This window comes from Hypanus sabinus, chromosome X2 (genome assembly GCF_030144855.1).
Source record: "Hypanus sabinus isolate sHypSab1 chromosome X2, sHypSab1.hap1, whole genome shotgun sequence".
Lineage (NCBI taxonomy): Eukaryota > Metazoa > Chordata > Chondrichthyes > Myliobatiformes > Dasyatidae > Hypanus > Hypanus sabinus.
The window spans coordinates 13328265-13348046 of NC_082739.1; the positions used below are offsets into that span (position 1 = coordinate 13328265).

Genomic DNA, 19782 nt, shown 5'->3' on the forward strand with positions numbered 1-19782 from the left:
ATGGTAATAACAAAACTACTGGATTGTAAAAGTCCATCTGGTACACAAATGCCTTTAAGGGAGGAAAACGTTGTAGGAATACGGTTGACTCTTAACTCCTTTTGAACCATCACACTAAAGCGCAAAAGCAGAGTGATCACTTTGCTTGGAGATGGCAATGTTGCTTCCAACCCAGATCTCCTTTCAAAACCTTAATGAACATCTGGAGAAATGTCCCATATTCTAGTCATACATACAGAATTATACCTTGCAGGCAACATTCAAAACCCCTCTATCACAATCTCTTGGTACATCCAGTTTCACCAGCAAGGCAGCCCCCTTAGAGTAAAGTACAGGAAGGAAAGAGCAGCCCTGTGCATTTCAATATTTGCTCCAAGCCAAGTGGAGTTTCACAGTATCAAGGTCAAACACAGGCAAGAAAGCTGCTTTGCAATTGCCGCCTTGCTGTCCTCCTTCAGCAGATTTAATCACTGTACTTCTGCTTTGAACAACACCTGAAAGAAGCACTAAAAAACAGCATGGGCATAGAATATACCCCAGGTGGCATACATCAGTGTCCATTACCAAGGCTGGCCCAGTGGCATCGTTACTAATGGTGGCCAAGTCTTGAGAGACAGCTGCCAGACAGGTAGTGAATGAAATGGATTATAGTCACGTGTGCTGAAGTACAGCAAAAACCTGGTCTTGCATACTGTTCATACAGATCAGATCATTACACAGTATAGTACTAACGAGTGAATCTGCAGGGAACAGCCTGAAGCACGTTGCTGGCTCCGCCGCTATCTCGCTACCGCAAGAGATAAAAGACTGAAAGACTCCAGCTGCTGGAATCTGAAGAAACAAAAAATGCTGGAGGAACTCGACAGGTCAGGCAACATCTACTGAGTGAAGTGGACAGTCTGGGTTTTGACATTCTAGACTGGATTAAACATATTTGAGCTTGAGCTTCCCATAGCAGATGCATCTATTTATGGGGGATCTAGTAGGAATGCCCAACGCACAGTCCTTGTGGAGATACTCCGAGGCCACCCCCACTTCATATTATATGGCACTGCCCCCATGCTAACTGGGAAAGGCTCAAAGCAGGATATCCATGAGTCGCAGTGGAATGGCAGCAACAGCACAGATATATTTCACCACAACTTGCCTGGCAAACCTCTCGATCCATCATAGAAATCAAGCTGTGGGATCAGCTCTGGTTCAATGAGGAAAGCCAAGAGACATTCTGAGAGAGGTGCGGCTAATGTACCAAAAAATTAGCTAAAGCAGCAGCACAGGACTCGATGCATGTGAAGTAGAACGCAGTGGGCAGACCCAAGGGATCCCATTGCCTAGATCAGATTAAAGCTTTGCAGTTCCACCATAACTTATGTTGAGAGGAAGGAATATAGAGCATTTAACTTCTAAACTAGGACAGTTATTGCCACAAGTCAGTGCCGACGTGTTATCCAAGTTCAGTCTTTATGCTGGGATAGTTAATTCTTTTTTGTATAACAGTACAATTGACATCAATATTTTTGGGATAGGGAGGGAAGAAGCAGTCCATTTCTTCTCTATATTACTCTACAACATCTCCAGGGATAAAATATTCCATTACAAACATTGGTTTAGGAATGAAATGACGGTTTAATTGCCATACCTATCATAGTTAAACAGCCTGCAATACTCACAGCACAGACGCACATGGTGACTGGTTCTGCAAACAACCTTGAAACCCTGCCTCTGCAAAAAAGCAATGACTTCAAAAGCAAAGGGGATGGACTCAGTTAGTTAGATGTGTAAATGGAAGGAGAAGCAAGATACTTGGGTATGGAGTAAAAAAAAATAAACACAGTAATTTTATCTTTCTGTTAAGTTATACACCAGAACTTAGCAGTAAGAGAAGCAGCAACTGCACAAATAGTAGACTAAACAGTATGCATTAATCAAACACACATGAACATCTGGAGATCATTTTAGTAGCATACTCTGTATTACAAAGTGTCACTATTTGCTTCTGTTCCACTGATGCTCAATGGTAAAAAGACAGCTTGTAGTACGGGTCACTGTATCCCAGAATCAGTATTCCATCCTGCTTAATCTCAGGCTCTACAATTGGCCTTGAGAATTGGAAAAGAGGTTCATTTTTGGTGCACTGACAATCAAACAGCTTGATAACAGTCAGGGTCACTGTATAGCCAACAGGACAGAATATGTAGTGCTTCTAACTCAGTATCAAAAGATTAGATTTTCAAGTACCATTCTTAAATCTGGCTGACTCACCATGTGGAATATCCAATGTCACAGGGCTGTTTTCAGACTGAATGTTAAACTACTTGCCGATCTGCACCATTATTTCAGGAAGCATGGAAGCGAGTTTTTCCAGTAATACTGTTAAATATTTATCGTTCAAAAAATCCAATAATATTTATATGGTTGCCACAAAAACAAGACAAATGTTTATCTAGTTTTCACAACAGTGAGATCAAAATCCCGTAATTTGCAGCAAAGCACTTTCAGCAATGTGTGGTTAAGGGCTTGCAGATCTTGTAGCACCATTTGGGATGGCATTGATGAGCTCAAAACATCGAGGCACATGGAGCTTGTGCGAGTAGTGAAAGAAGCTACAAGTCAGAAATACAAAAGATTCTGCAGATGTGGAAATCCTGAAGGACACACACAAACTGCTGGAGGAATTCAGCAGGTCAGGCAGCATCTATGGAGTCAATATTTTGGACCAATACCCTTCATCAGGACCAGAAAGGAAAGGAGCAGAGACTAGAATAAGGTGGTGTGGAAAGAGGGGAAGGAGTGCAAGTTGGCAGGTAATAGGTGGTTAGGGGGAAGGTGGGTGGGTGGTAATTTCTTTTCCCACTCTGGCTACCCTCTCACCTGCCATTACCCCCTCCCCCACCCCAGTTTCCCTCCTCATTCCCTTTAATTCATGGTCCACTGTCTTCTATCAGATTTCTTCTTCTTCAGCCCTTTGTATCTTCCACCACCACCCACCCACCTTCTCCCTCACCTGGTCTGGCCTATCACCTGCCAACCTGTACTCATCCCCCTCCCCCTCCACCTTCTTGTTCTGGCCCCCTTCCTTTCCAGTCCTGATGAAGCATCTCAACCAAATTGTTGACTGTTTACTCATTCCCATAGACGCTGCCTGACCTGCTGAGTTCCTCCAGCATTTTGTGTATGGGGCTCAAGATTTCCATCATCTGCAGAATTTTGTGTGTATTTTTTATAATCCCAAGGGGTTGCTTAAAAGGAAAGGGGCTTGTTGATAACTTCAGGTGAAGAATCTGTCGGTGGATGGTTACATACCAGTCTGTGTGGATACTGCTCAGGGTGTTTGGGAGTGGCGAGAGAGCCTTCCAGAGTGGTCAGAACCCCTCCACAATCTAAACAAAACAATGGGATAGAAGGAATAAATGACTAATTTATTAAACTCAAAATCTCTTGTCAGGGGTTTATGAACTGAGAAATTCTATTAAATAGAAAATGCACAACACAGTAGATACAGGTCCTCCCCAGTTTACAAAGGCCTAACAGGTACATTCCAAACACGCAAGTGAGTGTTTGGGAACGTGGAATGGATTAATCAGCTCCAGGCATCTTCTCATGGTGAGAACTTGGTCTGTGGCTGCATTTCTGACTTGTGACCTGTTTGGGTTATGAATAGTTTCCAGGAGCAAACCCTGCCGTAACCTGGGGTGGACTTCAAAATGAAAATTAAGAAGTTGCTGTCTTTAGACTTTCAATTTCTGCCCTATTTTGTTCTACTGACAGATTTTTAATTTCGTCTGCCTTAGAGCAGCCTCATATGTTAACAAAAATTCTCCTCTCAGTCTGCCATTCCCATTCCCTTCCTTATTATCCCTACCAAAATTGACAGGTACCAACGTGGAGCTTCATCTTTAAAAACACACGTGTAGGGATTGTGTACCCCCAACCTGTCCTCATCCATTCATTAGGAACAAAATCAGCTAGACAGGGGTTGTGGGGAGAATAAGGGTATGGCCCGGCATGAGGTACACCAGTGGAAAGAATCCCTTTCTCTTCCTTCATAATGTGGGATCCAACTATGCTCATTGTGAATAAAGTATAACTCTGTAGTAGCACATACATCAGGATCTAACTATATACAACTACACCATATGCTGAGTGTACATCGTCTCTGGAGAATCATACACCAAGTAGTCCTTTAATATATAATTATTTATGGAGTAACACCGTGTGTACTCATAACACTGAATAAACAATTGTAGTCCTGCCTGTTACACTGCTGGTGTTTAGGGTAGCAATGAAGGTCCTCCATCTCTATCTGTACTTGGCTAAATTTTGATCTTGACCTTGGTGGTCTTCAGGGCTTCCTTCATTATGTCAGTAGCTTCACTACTGTCAACCATGCAAATCCCGGGTGAAGACTCAGGAATACCGTCACACTTGGATGTAGAAGGATTCTTCATTGCTGTTTCCTTAACAATTTTGTTTTTGACAATCAGGGATGTTAGCCCTGAGCTGAACCCCCGAACCTGGAGGACTGGTGGACCACTCTTGGTCTGGCCTCTACCCTTTGACCTGTTTGGCATGGGTGACCCTGCCAAGAGTCAAATCACAAGTCCCTGACTCCAGCCAACACAGCTCTCTGGGTCATTGAGGCATGCAAGTCTCCAAGCCCTATGATAAGGTTGTGGTCATCTTGGAGGCAATAAAAAAATAATTGGACAATTATCTATCTCATTTACTCTTACATTGAATGTTATCGTTTATCCTTAATGAATCCAGACTACCTGGAAACAGCTAGCATCCCTCAACCAGTGAGTGAGGAATCCTTAACTTGCTGAAAAAAAAACACATCCAGTTTGTATCTTTCATGATACATTCTGTAGCCAACATTGATCTAATGAAGCTGCAACCAAGCAATTTTTTTTTTTGTTTTACCATCAAAATATTTTAGTGGTGGAGAAATTGGCATGTTTCTGACATCTACCACATCCTTGGTACCACTTTACATCAGAATAGGTGCAGGAGAAAGGTAGTTACCATGATGCTGAGCACAATTCACCTCATCGCTCTTGTCCAAACAATCGTAAAAATTATTGCAGTTAGAGCTGGCGAAAAGACACCGGCCCCCATCACACAGAAATTCATCCCAGGCACAGCTTTCTGAAAGAGAAAAAGAGATTCAGGATTCAAAGTACGTGTGCAGTATACAACCCTGAGGTACATCTTCCGACACAGCCACGAAACAATGGAACACATTCAAAGAAGACATCAGAACACCCAACATGCAAAAGAAGAACAAATTGCGCAAATGGGGAAAAAAATGAGTGAAAAACACAGAATATAAAACATCAACCCACAGTCATTGAAAGTCCAGAAATATTCAATTTAGTTCAGTTTAATTTAGCGCTGTGTCGTTTCATTGACTGCAGGCCACCCCGATCAAAATTGCACAAACTAGCAATAGAAAAAAGAAACCTGAAACACGTCAGAACATGAACTACAGAGTCCAATCCACAAACTGCATCGATTAGACCCTGCTCAAGACCCAGGACTCTGGCACCATCCGAGTGAGAGACAAGTCAAACGCAGGCAGACGGCACTGAACACCCGCTCGCCTTCCGCTCTCATCCTCACTAATTTCAATTTTGCTCAAAACTTTAATCAGTGAGAAATGGAGCTGATCACGGGCTCACACCCTGTCTCTTGGTTTCTTGGCCTCCAGGGCGCACACTATGCTTGAAACCTCAACGAACTCCCTCGGAGAAAGCAAAGCGCCAGGTCGCTCAACACACACCAAAGTGGAAATCACTAGTTCCAATAGTAGCAGAATCGTATTTGAAAGTAGTAAAATAAATAGCTTTGTGAATTGTGTGAAGCATGTCACCATCTTCTTCCGATATCCTTTCATAGTATCCTATTGGTAACTCTGTTTTCAGGTCCTAAAACTAGTAAAAGTTAGCTTACTTTATACAGAGTTGCTTAACATTAGTGGCAATAATCACAATGAAAATCTTACTTAAGAATGTAAAAGAACATACAAAGATATCTAGAGGAAATGTCATGTTTGATTAACTTTGCTGAAATATTCTAAGAAATTGAACAGCAAATGAAATAGACACAATCTGACAAATTTTCCACCACTCCAACATCATTGGCCACATGCCTCAGACTACTCTGCTTGTTTCAGCCTTGAGATGGGACTGTCTTTCAAGGACAGCCTGGTTCTCCACACTTCATAGCGGTTGGTTTCATAGTCACTGTTGTCTGGGCCACTGAGAGATTTTCCAAAGTTCAAACTAAATTTATTATCAAAGTACATATATATCACCATACACAACCTGAGATTCATTTCCTTGCAGGCATTCACAGTAAATACAAAAATAAACACAATAGAATCAACAAAAGGCCAAACAGAAGACAAACAACCAATGTGCAAAAAACAAACTGTGCAGATACAAAAAGAAAACAAATAATAATGTGGAATCAAAGACATTCTGTAGCACACTTTGGATTACAAAAATATTTTGAAATATGAAAAATATGAGTAAATGTTTGTACTTTAATACATTAAAATACACAGTAAATGACATTTAAAAACAACGAATAACTCTTAATACAAACATTATGGAAACACTGAGTAACAATGATCATAAATAAACAGTGATTCAGACAGTGACCAGACTATGAGTAATCCCAACACTCTGGATAAGCATTTCTGTTGTAAAATAGATCGAAATTGGTTTAATTTTGTCACAAGTATCAAGTTACAGTGAAAAGCTTGACTTGCATATTGTTCATACAGATCAAATTATTACACAGTGCATTGAGCTAGAACAATAACAATGCAGAATAAAGTGTAAAAGCTACTGGAAAAGAGTAGGACAGGGAAACAATGAAGTGTGAGATCATAATGAGGTAGACTGTGAGGCCGAGAGTCCATCTTATTGTACAAGACGTCCATTCAAGTGTCTGATAACAGTGGGATAGAAGCTATCCTTCAGTCTGCTGGTACGGGCTTTCAGGCTTTTCAGATGATATTAACAGTAGCTGGCTGGTCCAAAGACTCGGAGGACAAACATCTTAACCTGAGAGCATATTAATGATGCACACAGTGCTGTCTGTGTGGAGTTTGCTTGTTCACGCTAACTTCAAAAATGATCCCTGCTATAGGCAGGAGTAAAAAATCAGAAGTGTGTTAATGGGCACATGGAAGAGATAAGTTACAGGGAACTAAGTGGCAGAGAGATTGTTCTGAGGGGCAGCATAGACTCAATGGGCTGGATGGCCTCCTGCATTATAAGAAAACTTGTGGAAGTTCATGCTGTCCATTTGCATTCCACAAGAAGTCCACCTGAGCAGCACAGGAACTAGCCCAGGTATCAGGGTGAAAGGTTGCACAGATGTTAGAAACAGGAATGCGAGTAATTCCTTTACAGGTCAGAAGTTCCAGATTAATATACTTTGGATTTCAAAAGTTCTCTGGTGAGTAGAATCATAACTAGCATAAGGAGACTTTGGATAAGTAGCAGGATAAAAAGATAGTTGACCATAGAAGACAAAGAACAAAGGTTAAAGGTTCTCACAAAGAATGGCAAATAGTGGGAAATAATATTTTGCAAGGATTGGTTTCAGGACCACTTACTTTTCATTAGCAGAATAATTAACAAAATTAACTTTTATATAGATAAGAGTACATTTTTTGGGAGAAAAATTGTAAATGGAAGAGAGGAATAGATGGATGTAACATCTATGTAGCACCTGTAACAAAATATTTAGTCATTAAAAAGAATTAAACCACAGGGGTCCATTTCTAGAAAGACGGAAGTAAGAACTTGAAGTGTAGAAATATGGTTAGATTACATCTGAAATGCAAAGACCATTTATGCTCTTTGTATTATTTAAAGTAACATTGTAGCAAAGCAGAATGATAACCTATTTATGAAAGACTGCAGAGATTCAAACTCATTGCACAGGGCCTTGCATGACTATCACTACCCAATCCAATATGAACTTCAAGACAACTTCTTTGTCCCAAGGAGATGTTAGAACTTGCTACTGCAAGGGGCAGCCAAGGTGAAAAAAAAAACACAGAACCTGTGAGAAAGCTAGAGAAGTGCAAAAGGAATTGAATACTGTATGTTGATAGGGTTAGCTGACGAGACACAGAAAAAGATTCAGAACACAAATCGTGTCAGTAATTAGCAAGTTTCTCCTGAAGAGTGGTAGGACCTATCCCACAGAATCACATCTGCCAAACTACAAAGATTGCAATAATTCATCAGAACTAGCAGAACGTTTGCCATGACTTAACACTGGTGGGTGATGGTCAGTTCTCAGGAGGGACAGTCAGTGGAAGCATAATAGTCTTCAGACTTTTCTGACTCTATATACACTAAGAAAAATGCACATGTTTCATGGTAATCTTCTCACTGACTACTCCCCAGGAGATCATCATCACACTGTCAAGGTCAAGAATGGTGGACTGGAGATTCTCCCAAAAATATTGCTTACTATGGACATAATGACTATCCCAAATTAATGAAGTGAATAACAAACTCTTTTGATTGAAACACCACATTGCAAAATGGGATGTAGTCTCAAGCACAAGGTATTCTGCAGATGCTGGAAATCCAGGGCAACATACACAAAATGCTGGAGGAACTCTGCAGATCAGGCAGCATCCATGGAAATGCAGAAACAGTTGATATTTTGGGCCAAGACCCTTCATCAGGACTGGAAAGGAAGGGGATAGAAGCCTAGATAAGGCGGAGGAGGGGAAGGAGCAAAAGCTAGAAGATGACAGGTGAAGCTAAGTGGGTGAGTGCAAGGGAGAATGAAGTAAGAAGCTAGGAGGCGATAGGTGGAAAAGGTAAAGAGCTGAAGAAGGAATCTGATAGGAGAGGAGAGTGGACCATCAGAGAATGGGCACCAAGGGAAGGTGATAGGCAAGTGAGAAGAGAGGTGGGACCAGAGTGTGGAATGGAGGAAGAGGGGAGGGGAAGGAGGAAAATTACCAGAAGTTAGAGAAATTGATGTTCATGCCATTATTGGAGTGTGAGGCATTGCTCCTCTAAGCTGAGAGTGGCGTCACCATGACGGTATAGGAGATCACGAACCAACATGTCAGAACGGGAATGTGGATTGGGACTAAAATGGGTGGCCACTAGGAAACCCTGCTTTTTATGAATGGAGTGAAGGTGCTCGACAATGTAGTCCTCCAATCATCTGGGGTCCATTCAGAATCTCCAAAACAGCCCTTCCAGGTGAGGCAGCACTTGACCCGTGAATCTGTTGGGGTCATTTACTGTATTCGGTACTCCCAATGCAGCCTCCTCTACACTGATGAAACCCGACATAGATTGGAGGACTGTTTCTATGAAAAGTGTGAAAAATAGAGTGTTATGGTCTGTGTATGAGGGAAGGGTTATATGGTGGAGTAGGTTATACAAGTTGGCACTACGTCATGGGCTCTAGGGCCCATATTGTTCTATGTTTTACTGTGACCCAAATAGGAGCCTCTGTCTCCTCACAACTGGTTGCTAACTATATGCTTAAGTTGCATGCAATTCATGTGCAGACTGCCTGAGATATCTCTACCAGTTTCTAAAGGTCCACAGTGCCTAGCATGAGCACCACTGGCACAGAACTATCACCAAGTATCCAGGAACTTTTCCATTTGCAATGACTTGGTACAGCCTGAGTCCCCAATGCCAGGGAGCTCTAAGGCAAATCTGGAAATCTCCCACCTCAACTTCAATTAAAATTACAAAAATGAGTTAATCTGTCTGGGTTATGACAAAAGCAATTTCTCCTGAGGACGTAAACACAAGGAAACCTGCAGATGCTGGAAATTCAAACAACACACACAAAATGCTGGTGGAATGCAGCAGGCCAGGTAGCATCTATAGGGAGAAGCGCTGTCGATGTTTCGGGCCGAGACCCTTCGTCTAGTTCTGACTGTACTTCTCCCTACAGATGCTGCCTGGCCTGCTGCGTCCCACCAGCATTTCAATGTGTTGTTCTCCTGAGGACTTTCAGACTGTGCGGCTGTTTATCATTCCTCCTACAATCTCCAAGACACTTTCGATCTACTTTAATTAGTGACACTCAAAATGATTTGATTTCCAACGTGCTGTTAAATATTTCAATCCTAAATTAACAAAAATGTGTAAACTCTTGAAAAATCACTCTGTAAGTCATCACAGGACTGGTTTTTACTGGTGCATAGAGATGATATGTGATGAACTGATAATCAGCCTGGCTCTTTATCCCCAACTGTGAAGCTCAGGCATTGTGGGAATGTGCAGACTGTGCTTATTAAAACCACATGGAAAAGCTAAAAAATACCAAGACTTTAACCAGGATTTTAACCCAATGACTTACCACAAGCTCACTGAAATCAAAACAAAGGCAACTCCATCTTAATTATTATTTCTTGCCGACTTCATTTCCTATACCAAAAGCATTTACGTTTCAAAAACATGCTTCAATAGATGAAAAATACTTGGATTCTTACCAAGGATCACAAAAAGCATCATAAAAAAAAATGAAAAGTTTCCTTTGTTTTTAAGTGCTAAACTGTCCACGTCTGTAAATGCATTGTGTCATAATAACCAACTGAAGATTCAGGCCTGTCAATTCCCTGTTTAGAATTTCTCTTAATGCTGGCCTCAGATCTTATTAGGTTTCTTTTTTAAGCTGATCCAGTGAGCAACAAGACAGAGTCTGCTGGACTGTCTCAAAACAACTATCCAGGTCTCATTAAACAAGTAACGGGGTCACAAATGATAAAGGGACACGAGGGTTACTAGTAAGCAGTGGAGGTGATCAAGGAGTGATGGGAATGGTTGGGTACACAAAAACAAATGGGAATGATAGGCAGAGGAGCAATTTGTTCATCATGAAGCAGCAGCTGTGGTGAGAGGAACAAATTTTTTTTTAGGGGTAGGAGTGATTATTTTACCCACAAACTCTTCTCCAATCCCTATGAGCCAACAATATACCCAAGAAACATCTCTACCTCTGGATTCTCATTGGCTGAAATCAGATTATGTCTCCTGTACCACTCAAGCCTGAAAAGACCTTACTCCTCCCAGATCCGAACATGCAAACTTCAAGCTTCCAACTTGCTGGAGGAACTCAGTAGATCAAAGAGCAATTGCAAGGGCAGGGGTGTTGTTGGAAGGAATTATCATTGTTGTGGGTCAAGACCTCATATCTGCTTCAGAGTCTCAACCCAAAAGTTCAATTAATTTCCCTCCTATAGATGCTGTTCGACACACAGAGTTCCTCCAACAGATTGTTCATTGCTTCAAGATTCCAGTGTCAGCAGACTCTTGTGTTGCCAGTCTTTTAAAGCTCATCTTCCTGACCTCTCTTGGTACTATAATCCTTTATCAGATTTTTTAAGTTTTACTGTTTATATTATTTTGCTCACTGATCACAGGATTTAATGGCGCTTTAACTCCCTCGATGGTTTTACTAATAAATGAGTCACAACATGGGCGTAACTAGATCAGAAAATTCCTACAGCGATGCACTAGACTCATGGTTTGCTCCACAAACCAGACAATTGGCTATCGTTAACACAAGGGATTCTGCAATCCATCATGGGCCCGTGAATGAAGCTTGGTCTACATCACTGTTCCAACAAACATGAGCGAGGGGACTGTACAGCTTAGACACGAGAGTCAAGCTTGTTACACTTTGCCATCAAGCTTTTCCAGGGCAAGCACTAATTAGGAGTTCCGCTTCACTGAGGTTAGATTTCTCTGCACGAGTTTATACCTCTTTCAAGGAGCTGTCACCACAAACCCACTGGCACAGCAAACAGAACATTCCACACAAGAAAAATCACTATACTGCTTAGACCAAAACTAACAGAGGAACTTCCTGAAAAACTGGGAACATTCCCAGTTAAACTACAGAGCTGAGCCCTCCCTTCAGTGCCCTGTTAACCTTTTTAAAACACTCAATCGGAAGATAAATAGGACCGCACCATGTGCTCTTTGCACTTACAAAGGGACGCTTCACATCAGAGGTTGCTCCCAGCAGTGCTGCAAACCCAAACACTTCACTGCGGCGACAGAACCTAATGAGGTCCCAGTAGACAGATGCTCAAGCCTGGGAGTGAGCAATTGCCAATCCAGTCTCTCTGAAGGGGTGATTGCGATTGGGTGTTGTCAGTATCGAGGGGAGTTGGGCTGTGTAGAAAGAATGAATTAAAGATGATCGATTTTTGTTTGTTTACATTCCCACATTAGCAAATTCAGTGTGGTATAGCATTTCATGAAAAGACCATTGGGCCCATTCCATGGACACAGCTCTCAGTACATCATAGAAACCAGTCTTCCTGCCATCAGCTCTATCTACACTTCTTGCGGCGACAGTAAAGCAGCCGAAATCAAAGTCACCGCCCAAACCAGACTAGCTTATTCCATCAACATGGTAATAATTAACATCACTATTAAATACCCTATGTTTTTATCTTGCAGAAGGAAAACATTCACAGCTTCTCTATTCCTTCCAGTAGTTCACTGAGGAAGGCAAAATCAATAAAAACCACAATGTCCCAGAATGAATTCCCAAATGATCCGTTGGGTGATCCAAGCAAAGTTGTCTGCGATACTTCCAATGGAGTGGTATTAAAAAAAAAATCAGGCCAGTTTGCCACTTGTGTGATATTTTATGAGACTGCAAGATCCATTTGGAGTGTGATGCTTTAATATTTTAATAAACCTATTCATAGTGAAGTTAGACCTACAAGTAGAAACAGAATTAGTCTTTAGAACCTGCTTCACTGCTTAGGAAGATCACAGCTGATCCTGCACCTTTTCTACTTCCTCACCCAGTCCCCATTTTCCTCCTACTCCCTAGATACCCAAAAATCTAACTTTGGTTTTGAATATACCTAATCACAGACTTGCTTTTTTTTTTGCCCCACCCCGCCCCTCATCACAGACTTGCTATGTGGGTGAGATAATTTCCTACAGAATTCCAGTTCAGATGCCCTTTAAACCGTGGGAATGGAAAGGAAAGGAGAAATGGTTAATAGCCCTTGGGATGAACTAATGTTGCAGAGCAGGTCATAAAATTAAGGATACAGCAGTGTACAAGAACAAGAAACACTAACATTCAAGAGCACTAATTTCATTGCATAGTCCAGGAATTCTTTTATGCACAAGGTATCTGCAACTTTTGTTAGGATCCACCATTGGTCTATTATGACATGAATTCTACACTGAATCCTGAGAATGCCTGAAGTGTGAGCAATGACATTAATCCTTAATCAATGTCTATTCTGCTACATTGGGTCAGAATGGCAGACTGTTTGGTGACTTGTTGGAGATTCAGATGCAGGAGGGCTCTGTATGGAGCATTGAGGATGATAGACTTTTTCTGCACTTGTTCCGGTGAAGGCCACAAAAACTTCTGGAATAAGATGGATGCATCAGTAGTGGCCCTGCTGGGCTTCTAGTGGAGAGAGAGCGAGAGAGAGCGAGAGCGAGAGAGAGAGAGAGAGAGAGAGAGCGAGAGAGAGAGAGAGAGAGAGAGCGAGAGAGAGCGAGAGCGAGAGAGAGAGAGAGAGAGAGAGAGCGAGAGAGAGAGAGAGAGAGAGCGAGAGAGAGCGAGAGCGAGAGCGAGAGCGAGAGAGAGAGAGAGAGAGAGCGAGAGCGAGAGAGAGAGAGAGAGAGAGAGAGAGAGAGAGAGAGAGAGAGAGAGAGCGAGAGAGAGAGAGAGAGCGAGAGCGAGAGAGAGAGCGAGAGAGAGAAAAATAACTGCAGAGTGAAAGTCACATCCCATCCCCACTTGGAGATATAAATCTCAGTCAGGACGTGGGCGGGTGAGATTTCTTGCAGATCTTAAATGACAAGTACACAAGTGCAAATTCCTGTTGAGGAATGGTGGAAGAAAGGGGGCACCGGGGGAACAAGTGTGTTGGTATCAGTTATGAACATCTTGTTTTCTTGAGTGTCTCCCCAACCACTGATGGCCACATGCAGAGTGATGGCCAACCTGATTATTGCCAGGATCACGTGCTCAGACCTACTTGGGTTGTGAGAACAATAGGACCCATGCATGCTAGCTGCTGTTGCCAGTAGTTGTTCACCACCTTATCCCATATTCCCATATGCAAGGGATGGAGGTCTATTGATGAAAGCCTTGCCATGAACCCATGTGATGTGCCTAGATCTTAACCAAAAAAAAAAACAAAATTAGATCACAATATCTTAGTGCAATACAATTGAAAATGGACATACCACAGATTGAAAGATAAATATTTATGCTGTTTATTACATTCTGGGAATCCAGCCAGGTACTTCCCAGAATATACAATGTTTACGTTTCTGCCAAATGTGCTTTAAGCACATTGTCTCCTATGCAGTTTCCTTGTGGCGCAATGCAGGAGATAATTTTGTCCTGGAGATGATCATTGTTGGGGACACTCAGGCCCACAGGTCTACATATTGCAAGGCAAAATGTAATCTCATTGTATTTAACACAGCCTTCAGGTACCCTCCAGACTGGTACAGATCCAGCCCCAATGATTTCTACCACCACTCACAAAGGCCCAGAGACTGGACCCTTCCAACCAGATTCCCTCAAACCCCTGATAAAGGCCTCAATCTCTACCCCAATTCTCCAAGTCCCTGGCCCTGATCTCCCACATCAACGATACCCTGTGTGATAATGCATCAATGGTCCTGGAGACCAAAACTGTACACAATACTCCAGGTGTGGTCTCACCAGGGCTCTGTACAAATGCAAGAGGATTTCCTTGCTCTTGTACTCAATTCCCTTTGTAATAAAGGCCTACATTCCATTAGCTTTCTTCACTGCCTGCTGCACTTGCTCATTCACCTTCAGTGACCGATGAACAAGGACTCCTAGATCTCTTTGTATTTCTCCCTCACCTAACTCTACACCATTCAGATAATAATCTGCCTTCCTGTTCTTACTCCTGTTGTTGTCCAAGGGAAGGGTAAGGGCCGATACAGCTTGGTGCCAGTGTTGTCGCTGGAGTTGTCAGAGTGAGGTTGAGGGCAACGTCGGACTTTCTTAGGGACTCCAGCTCCGGATTTGTCCTCAGGGTTTACTCCCGAAGCCTTTCCTATGAGTGGGTATGGCAGCAAGACAACGGAGGTTTGAGATCAGTTTTCCCTCTCTTAGTTGGACATAGATGGCTGACAAGCTCCATCTACCCGATAGTGGATGGAATAGTAATGGAAAACAAGCAGGCAGTAAATGAATTCAATCTTCACTGTAGTCAATCCTCATTATGGATGATGTTTATTTCAAATTTTATAAAGGAAACTTGAAATGCATTATGAGTGTTGTATTCATATCTATAGTTAGTGGCACACAATTGTATTAAACCTTGCTTTGTAAGTCAGGAACACAAACCTCAGAGCCAATGTAAAAATGTCTATATTAAATATTTGTATATCAAGGAATTTCCTAGATATTACTGTAAATTTGGAATTGAAAGGCAGAATAAAACTCAGGAAAATTACAATCGAGAAAGTGGCAAAGAAAACTGTTGGAGATCTAAGCTGACAAGTCTTGGTGTCCGAATGGGTTTACTCTTAGGATGTTAAATGAAGTGGTTAATGATGCATTGTTTTTGATTTTTCAAAATTTGCTGCATTCAGGAAGAAAGCATTAGATTGAAGATCAAATTGGTATCTCATTCATGAAGGTAGGGAGGCAGGAAACAGGATTCTCTAAGCAAAGTAATCAGGTGGAATCATTGTCATTATATATATTTTACACACATATAAGTACATACACTCTGATCAATTACTCACTTCCACTAATCCCATTAACCTGCATTTGATCTGTGGCTATCTATGCTTGGCAACTCAGCTGCTCCTTATACCTCTCATAATTTTGGATATCTCAGTCAGATACCCTTCACTCCATGGAGAATAAAGCAGCCTACCCAATCTCTCCTCACACGTGGAACGCTCCATCCCTAAGCAACATCCTGCTCAATCTCCTTTGCTCTCTGTCCAGTGGAATCATATCCTCTCATCACGTGGTGACCAGAACATTACAGTTCTTCAACTGTGGCCTAACCAATGCTCTACAAAGTGATACCATTTCCTTTCTCTTCTTGAATTCTATGACAATAAAGTGTAGCATCCTGTACACCTTCTTCACAATCATGTCTATGTGTACCGCCACCTTTTTGGACTTCTGAGATTTGTATGCCAAGATCTCTCTGTTCCTCAATATTCCCCGGTGGCCCTACCATTCATTGTGTATGGCTTACTCTTCACAGTCCTCCAAAAGTGCATCAATTCACACTTAGCAGGACTGAGTTTCATCTGCTTTTGTCCTGTCCTTTTTAGTAACTCATCAATATCTTCCCTGTAAGCTTAGGCTATCCACCCCACTATCAACACCACCAACATAGTGGCCAATTTACCCGAGATCTTTGAAGACCATCACATGTTGTGGATGAGGGTGAATGGATGGACGTTCCATATTTATAGAATGCACTTGATTTGATGCCACATCAGAAGTTATTGGGTGGAAAATTAACGTTCATGCTGTGAGGGAACACATCAGCAAGGATGGAAGATTGGCTGGCTAATCAGAAACATAAAGTAGGCAGAAATTGGTATTTTCTGATTGACTAAACACAAGAAGCAGTGTGCCAAAAAGAATCGGAATCAGAATTAGGCTTAATATCAGCAGCACACGTCATGAAATTTGTGATGCGGCAGCAGTACAATGCAATACATAATAAAAAACAGAACTAAAAATATAAAGCATTAAATTAAAACAAGTAGTGCAAAAAAAACCATACAAGGAGTCAACTATACAGATTTGACAAATAGATTACCAACTTGAAAAATGTGAAACTGTCTATTCTGGCAAAAAGTGATTTTTTTAAAACTGTGTTAGGTATGTCATTAAAGGTTCTAGAGGGTGATGCGTGTTCTAATCCATACTTTTGAAATGGCCAGAATGCAAGTACAGCCAGTAATTAGGATGATGAATGAAATATTATTGTCAATTGTTCAGCCAATTAAATACAAAAGTAGGGATGATATACTTTAGATATATGTAGTGAAGGTGAGATTGGAGAGTATTATGTACTGTATTGTGTCCTTATTTAAGGAAGGGTAAAAACTTGCTGGAAGCAGTTCAGAGGTGGTTTATGAGACTGATACCTGGAATAGTTGGGGGTTTCTTATGAGGAAAATTTAGTTAGGTTATTTTTTGTTCAGTGTTCACTGGAGTTTCAGAGAGTGAAAGACAACATTATTGAAACACAAGATATGGAAGGATCTCATCAAGGATCTCCTCCTTTGGAGCAATCTGCATTCAGGGACTCTGTTTGAAAGTAAAGCACCATCCGCTTAAGACAAAGATGAGGCAAGACCTTGGAGTATTGCAGGTCTTGGAACTCTCTTCGACAAGGAACAGTGGAAGCAGAATATTGAAGGCAGAACTAGATAGATAGATAGATAAATTGACAGTATATACCACTTACTATCACTTGATGCAATCATCCGGTATCGTGCAATAAAGCCCCTTCCCCCAACGCTCGAGTCCGACACAAAAGAAACTTTGAGCCTGCTGGTGTTGGTATTGACAGTAGGAGGCGCCACATTCCCACATAACCTGTTGAGAGGGAAAGGCACATTACATACCGACTCCAAACAACCCGAATGTTAAACGGCTGGTTATGTCCTGAGATCTGATTCCAATCAGTACGATGGAGCAACCGTTCCTGGCCTCTTGCTGATTTATACACTGCAGAGAAGAATGTCACCTTATAAACAACGTTGCTCACTGCTCCACTCGCCAGTTAAAGTGAAAGGCCTGCTCTTATCCCCAATGGCATTTGATTACTCACAGTCTGATCATTATCCTAACCTGGTTCTCTGGATTAAAGGATTAACTCCACTCAGTATTTCACCAGACAGCAGACTTCTTACACAAAACTGTTCTGTTAAAAAAAATGCATATGCAAGAATAAGGGAACTGCACAGTGATCCAATAGCTCACAGAACCAGCAGTTGTTTCTGGACGTTGGAGAGATTAAGGGACTGATATTCATCAGCATCAATCAACATCTGAAGCGTTTTGAGACGATGGTGATGAAGCTTATCAACTCCTGCCTGAGAAGCAACTTGGATCACCTCCAATTTGCTGACTGTCACAACAGATCCACAGCAGATGTTGTTTAATTGGCTCTTCACTCAACCCTGTAACATCTGGGCAGCAAAGACACATACATCAGGATGCTCTTTATCAACTACAGCTTGGCATTCAATACCATCGTTCCTTCAAAACTAATTAACAAGCTTCAAGACCTTGGGCTCTATACCTCCTTGTGCAACTGAATCCTCGATTTCCTCACTTGCAGACTCCAGTCAGTTTGGATTGGCAACAACATCTCCTCCACAACTTCCATCACCACAGGGCTGTGTGCTTAGCCCTGTGCTCTTATGACTCTGTGGCTAAGCCCAGCTCCAAAGCCATATTCAAGTTTGCTGATCTTAGGGCACTGTCTTAGGGCAAATCAAGTGGTGATGAATCAGCATAAAGGTGGGAAACTGAAAGTCTGGCTGAGTGGTGCCACAACAACAAACTCTTACTCAATGTCAGCAAGACCAAGGAGCTGATTATTGACTTCAGGAGGAGGAAACCAGAGGTCCATGAGCCAGCCCTCATTGGAGGACCAAGGTGAAGAGGGTCAGCAACTTGGAATTCCTCAGCATTATAATTTCAGAGGACCTGTCGTGGACAAAGCACTGAAGTAAAATTACGAAGAAAGCACAGCAACATCCCTACTTCCTTAGAAGTTTGTGAAGATTCGACATGACATTTAAAACTTTCACAAACTTTTATAGATGCGTAGCGGAGAGTATATTGACTAGATGCATCTCAGCCTGGTATGGAAACACCAATGCCCTTGAATGGAAAATCCTACAAAAAGTAGTGGACATGACCTAGTCCATCATGGGTAAAGCCCACCCCACCACTGAGCACATCTACACACAGCGTTGTCACAGGAGAGTGGCACTTATCATCAGGGACATGCACCACCCAGGACATGCTCTCCTCTCTCTGCTGCCATCAGGAAGAATGTACAGGAGCCTCAGGATTCTGAACAATAGGTTCAGGAACAGTTATTACCCCTCAACCATCAGGCTCGAACCAAATGGGATATCTTTACTCATCTTCACTTGCCCCATCACTGAACTGTTCCCACAACCAATGGACTCACTTTCAAGGACTCTTCATCTCATATTCTCGATATTTATTGATTATTTATTTATTATTTCTTTTTATCTTTCTTTTGTATTTGCAGTGTGTATTCGTTGCACGTTGGTTGTTTGTTCATCCTGTTGGTGTGGTCTTTCTTCGATTCTATTATGGTTATTGGATTATATTAAGTATGCCCACAAGAAAATGATTCTCATGGTTGTATATGATGACATATACATACTTTGATAATAAATTTACTTTGAACTTTGAAAACTCTTGCCAGAGTGAGGTGGAAGGGCTTAGAGAATTGTAAGTAAATAACTGTGCTCCTCAGTTATTGCCTGCAGATGCACGTGAGCAGGTCAAATCGTGCACGAGTGTACGAGAGAAAAGAGAGGTCCCAGAGGGGGAAGGAAAAATAAATCTCTGACTAGACTTTACATCTGCTTGCCCTTAATCCTTTAAAATCCAAGCAAATTACAGCTAGCCAGAACTAGGAGAATGTTATAAATGTCGTTTACGAGGGGATAAATGTTTAACATTTAACCAAACTGGCCCAGCAGA

The 19782-nt window shown here is 41.8% G+C and overlaps 1 protein-coding gene across 5 annotated transcripts in view; it reads right to left on the bottom strand.

The window, feature by feature from the left end:
• Nucleotides 1-19782, bottom strand: part of mfrp (membrane frizzled-related protein) — a 41584-nt gene that overhangs the window by 10734 nt on the left and 11068 nt on the right. For all 5 annotated transcript variants that reach the window (XM_059956984.1, XM_059956985.1, XM_059956986.1 and 2 more), the window contains 3 exons: nt 17495-17625; nt 5026-5148; nt 3304-3380 (listed from right to left, as the gene is read on the bottom strand). In XM_059956984.1, coding sequence (XP_059812967.1) covers nt 3304-3380; nt 5026-5148; nt 17495-17625 — 331 coding nt within the window. The remainder of the gene's footprint in view (nt 1-3303; nt 3381-5025; nt 5149-17494; nt 17626-19782) is intronic.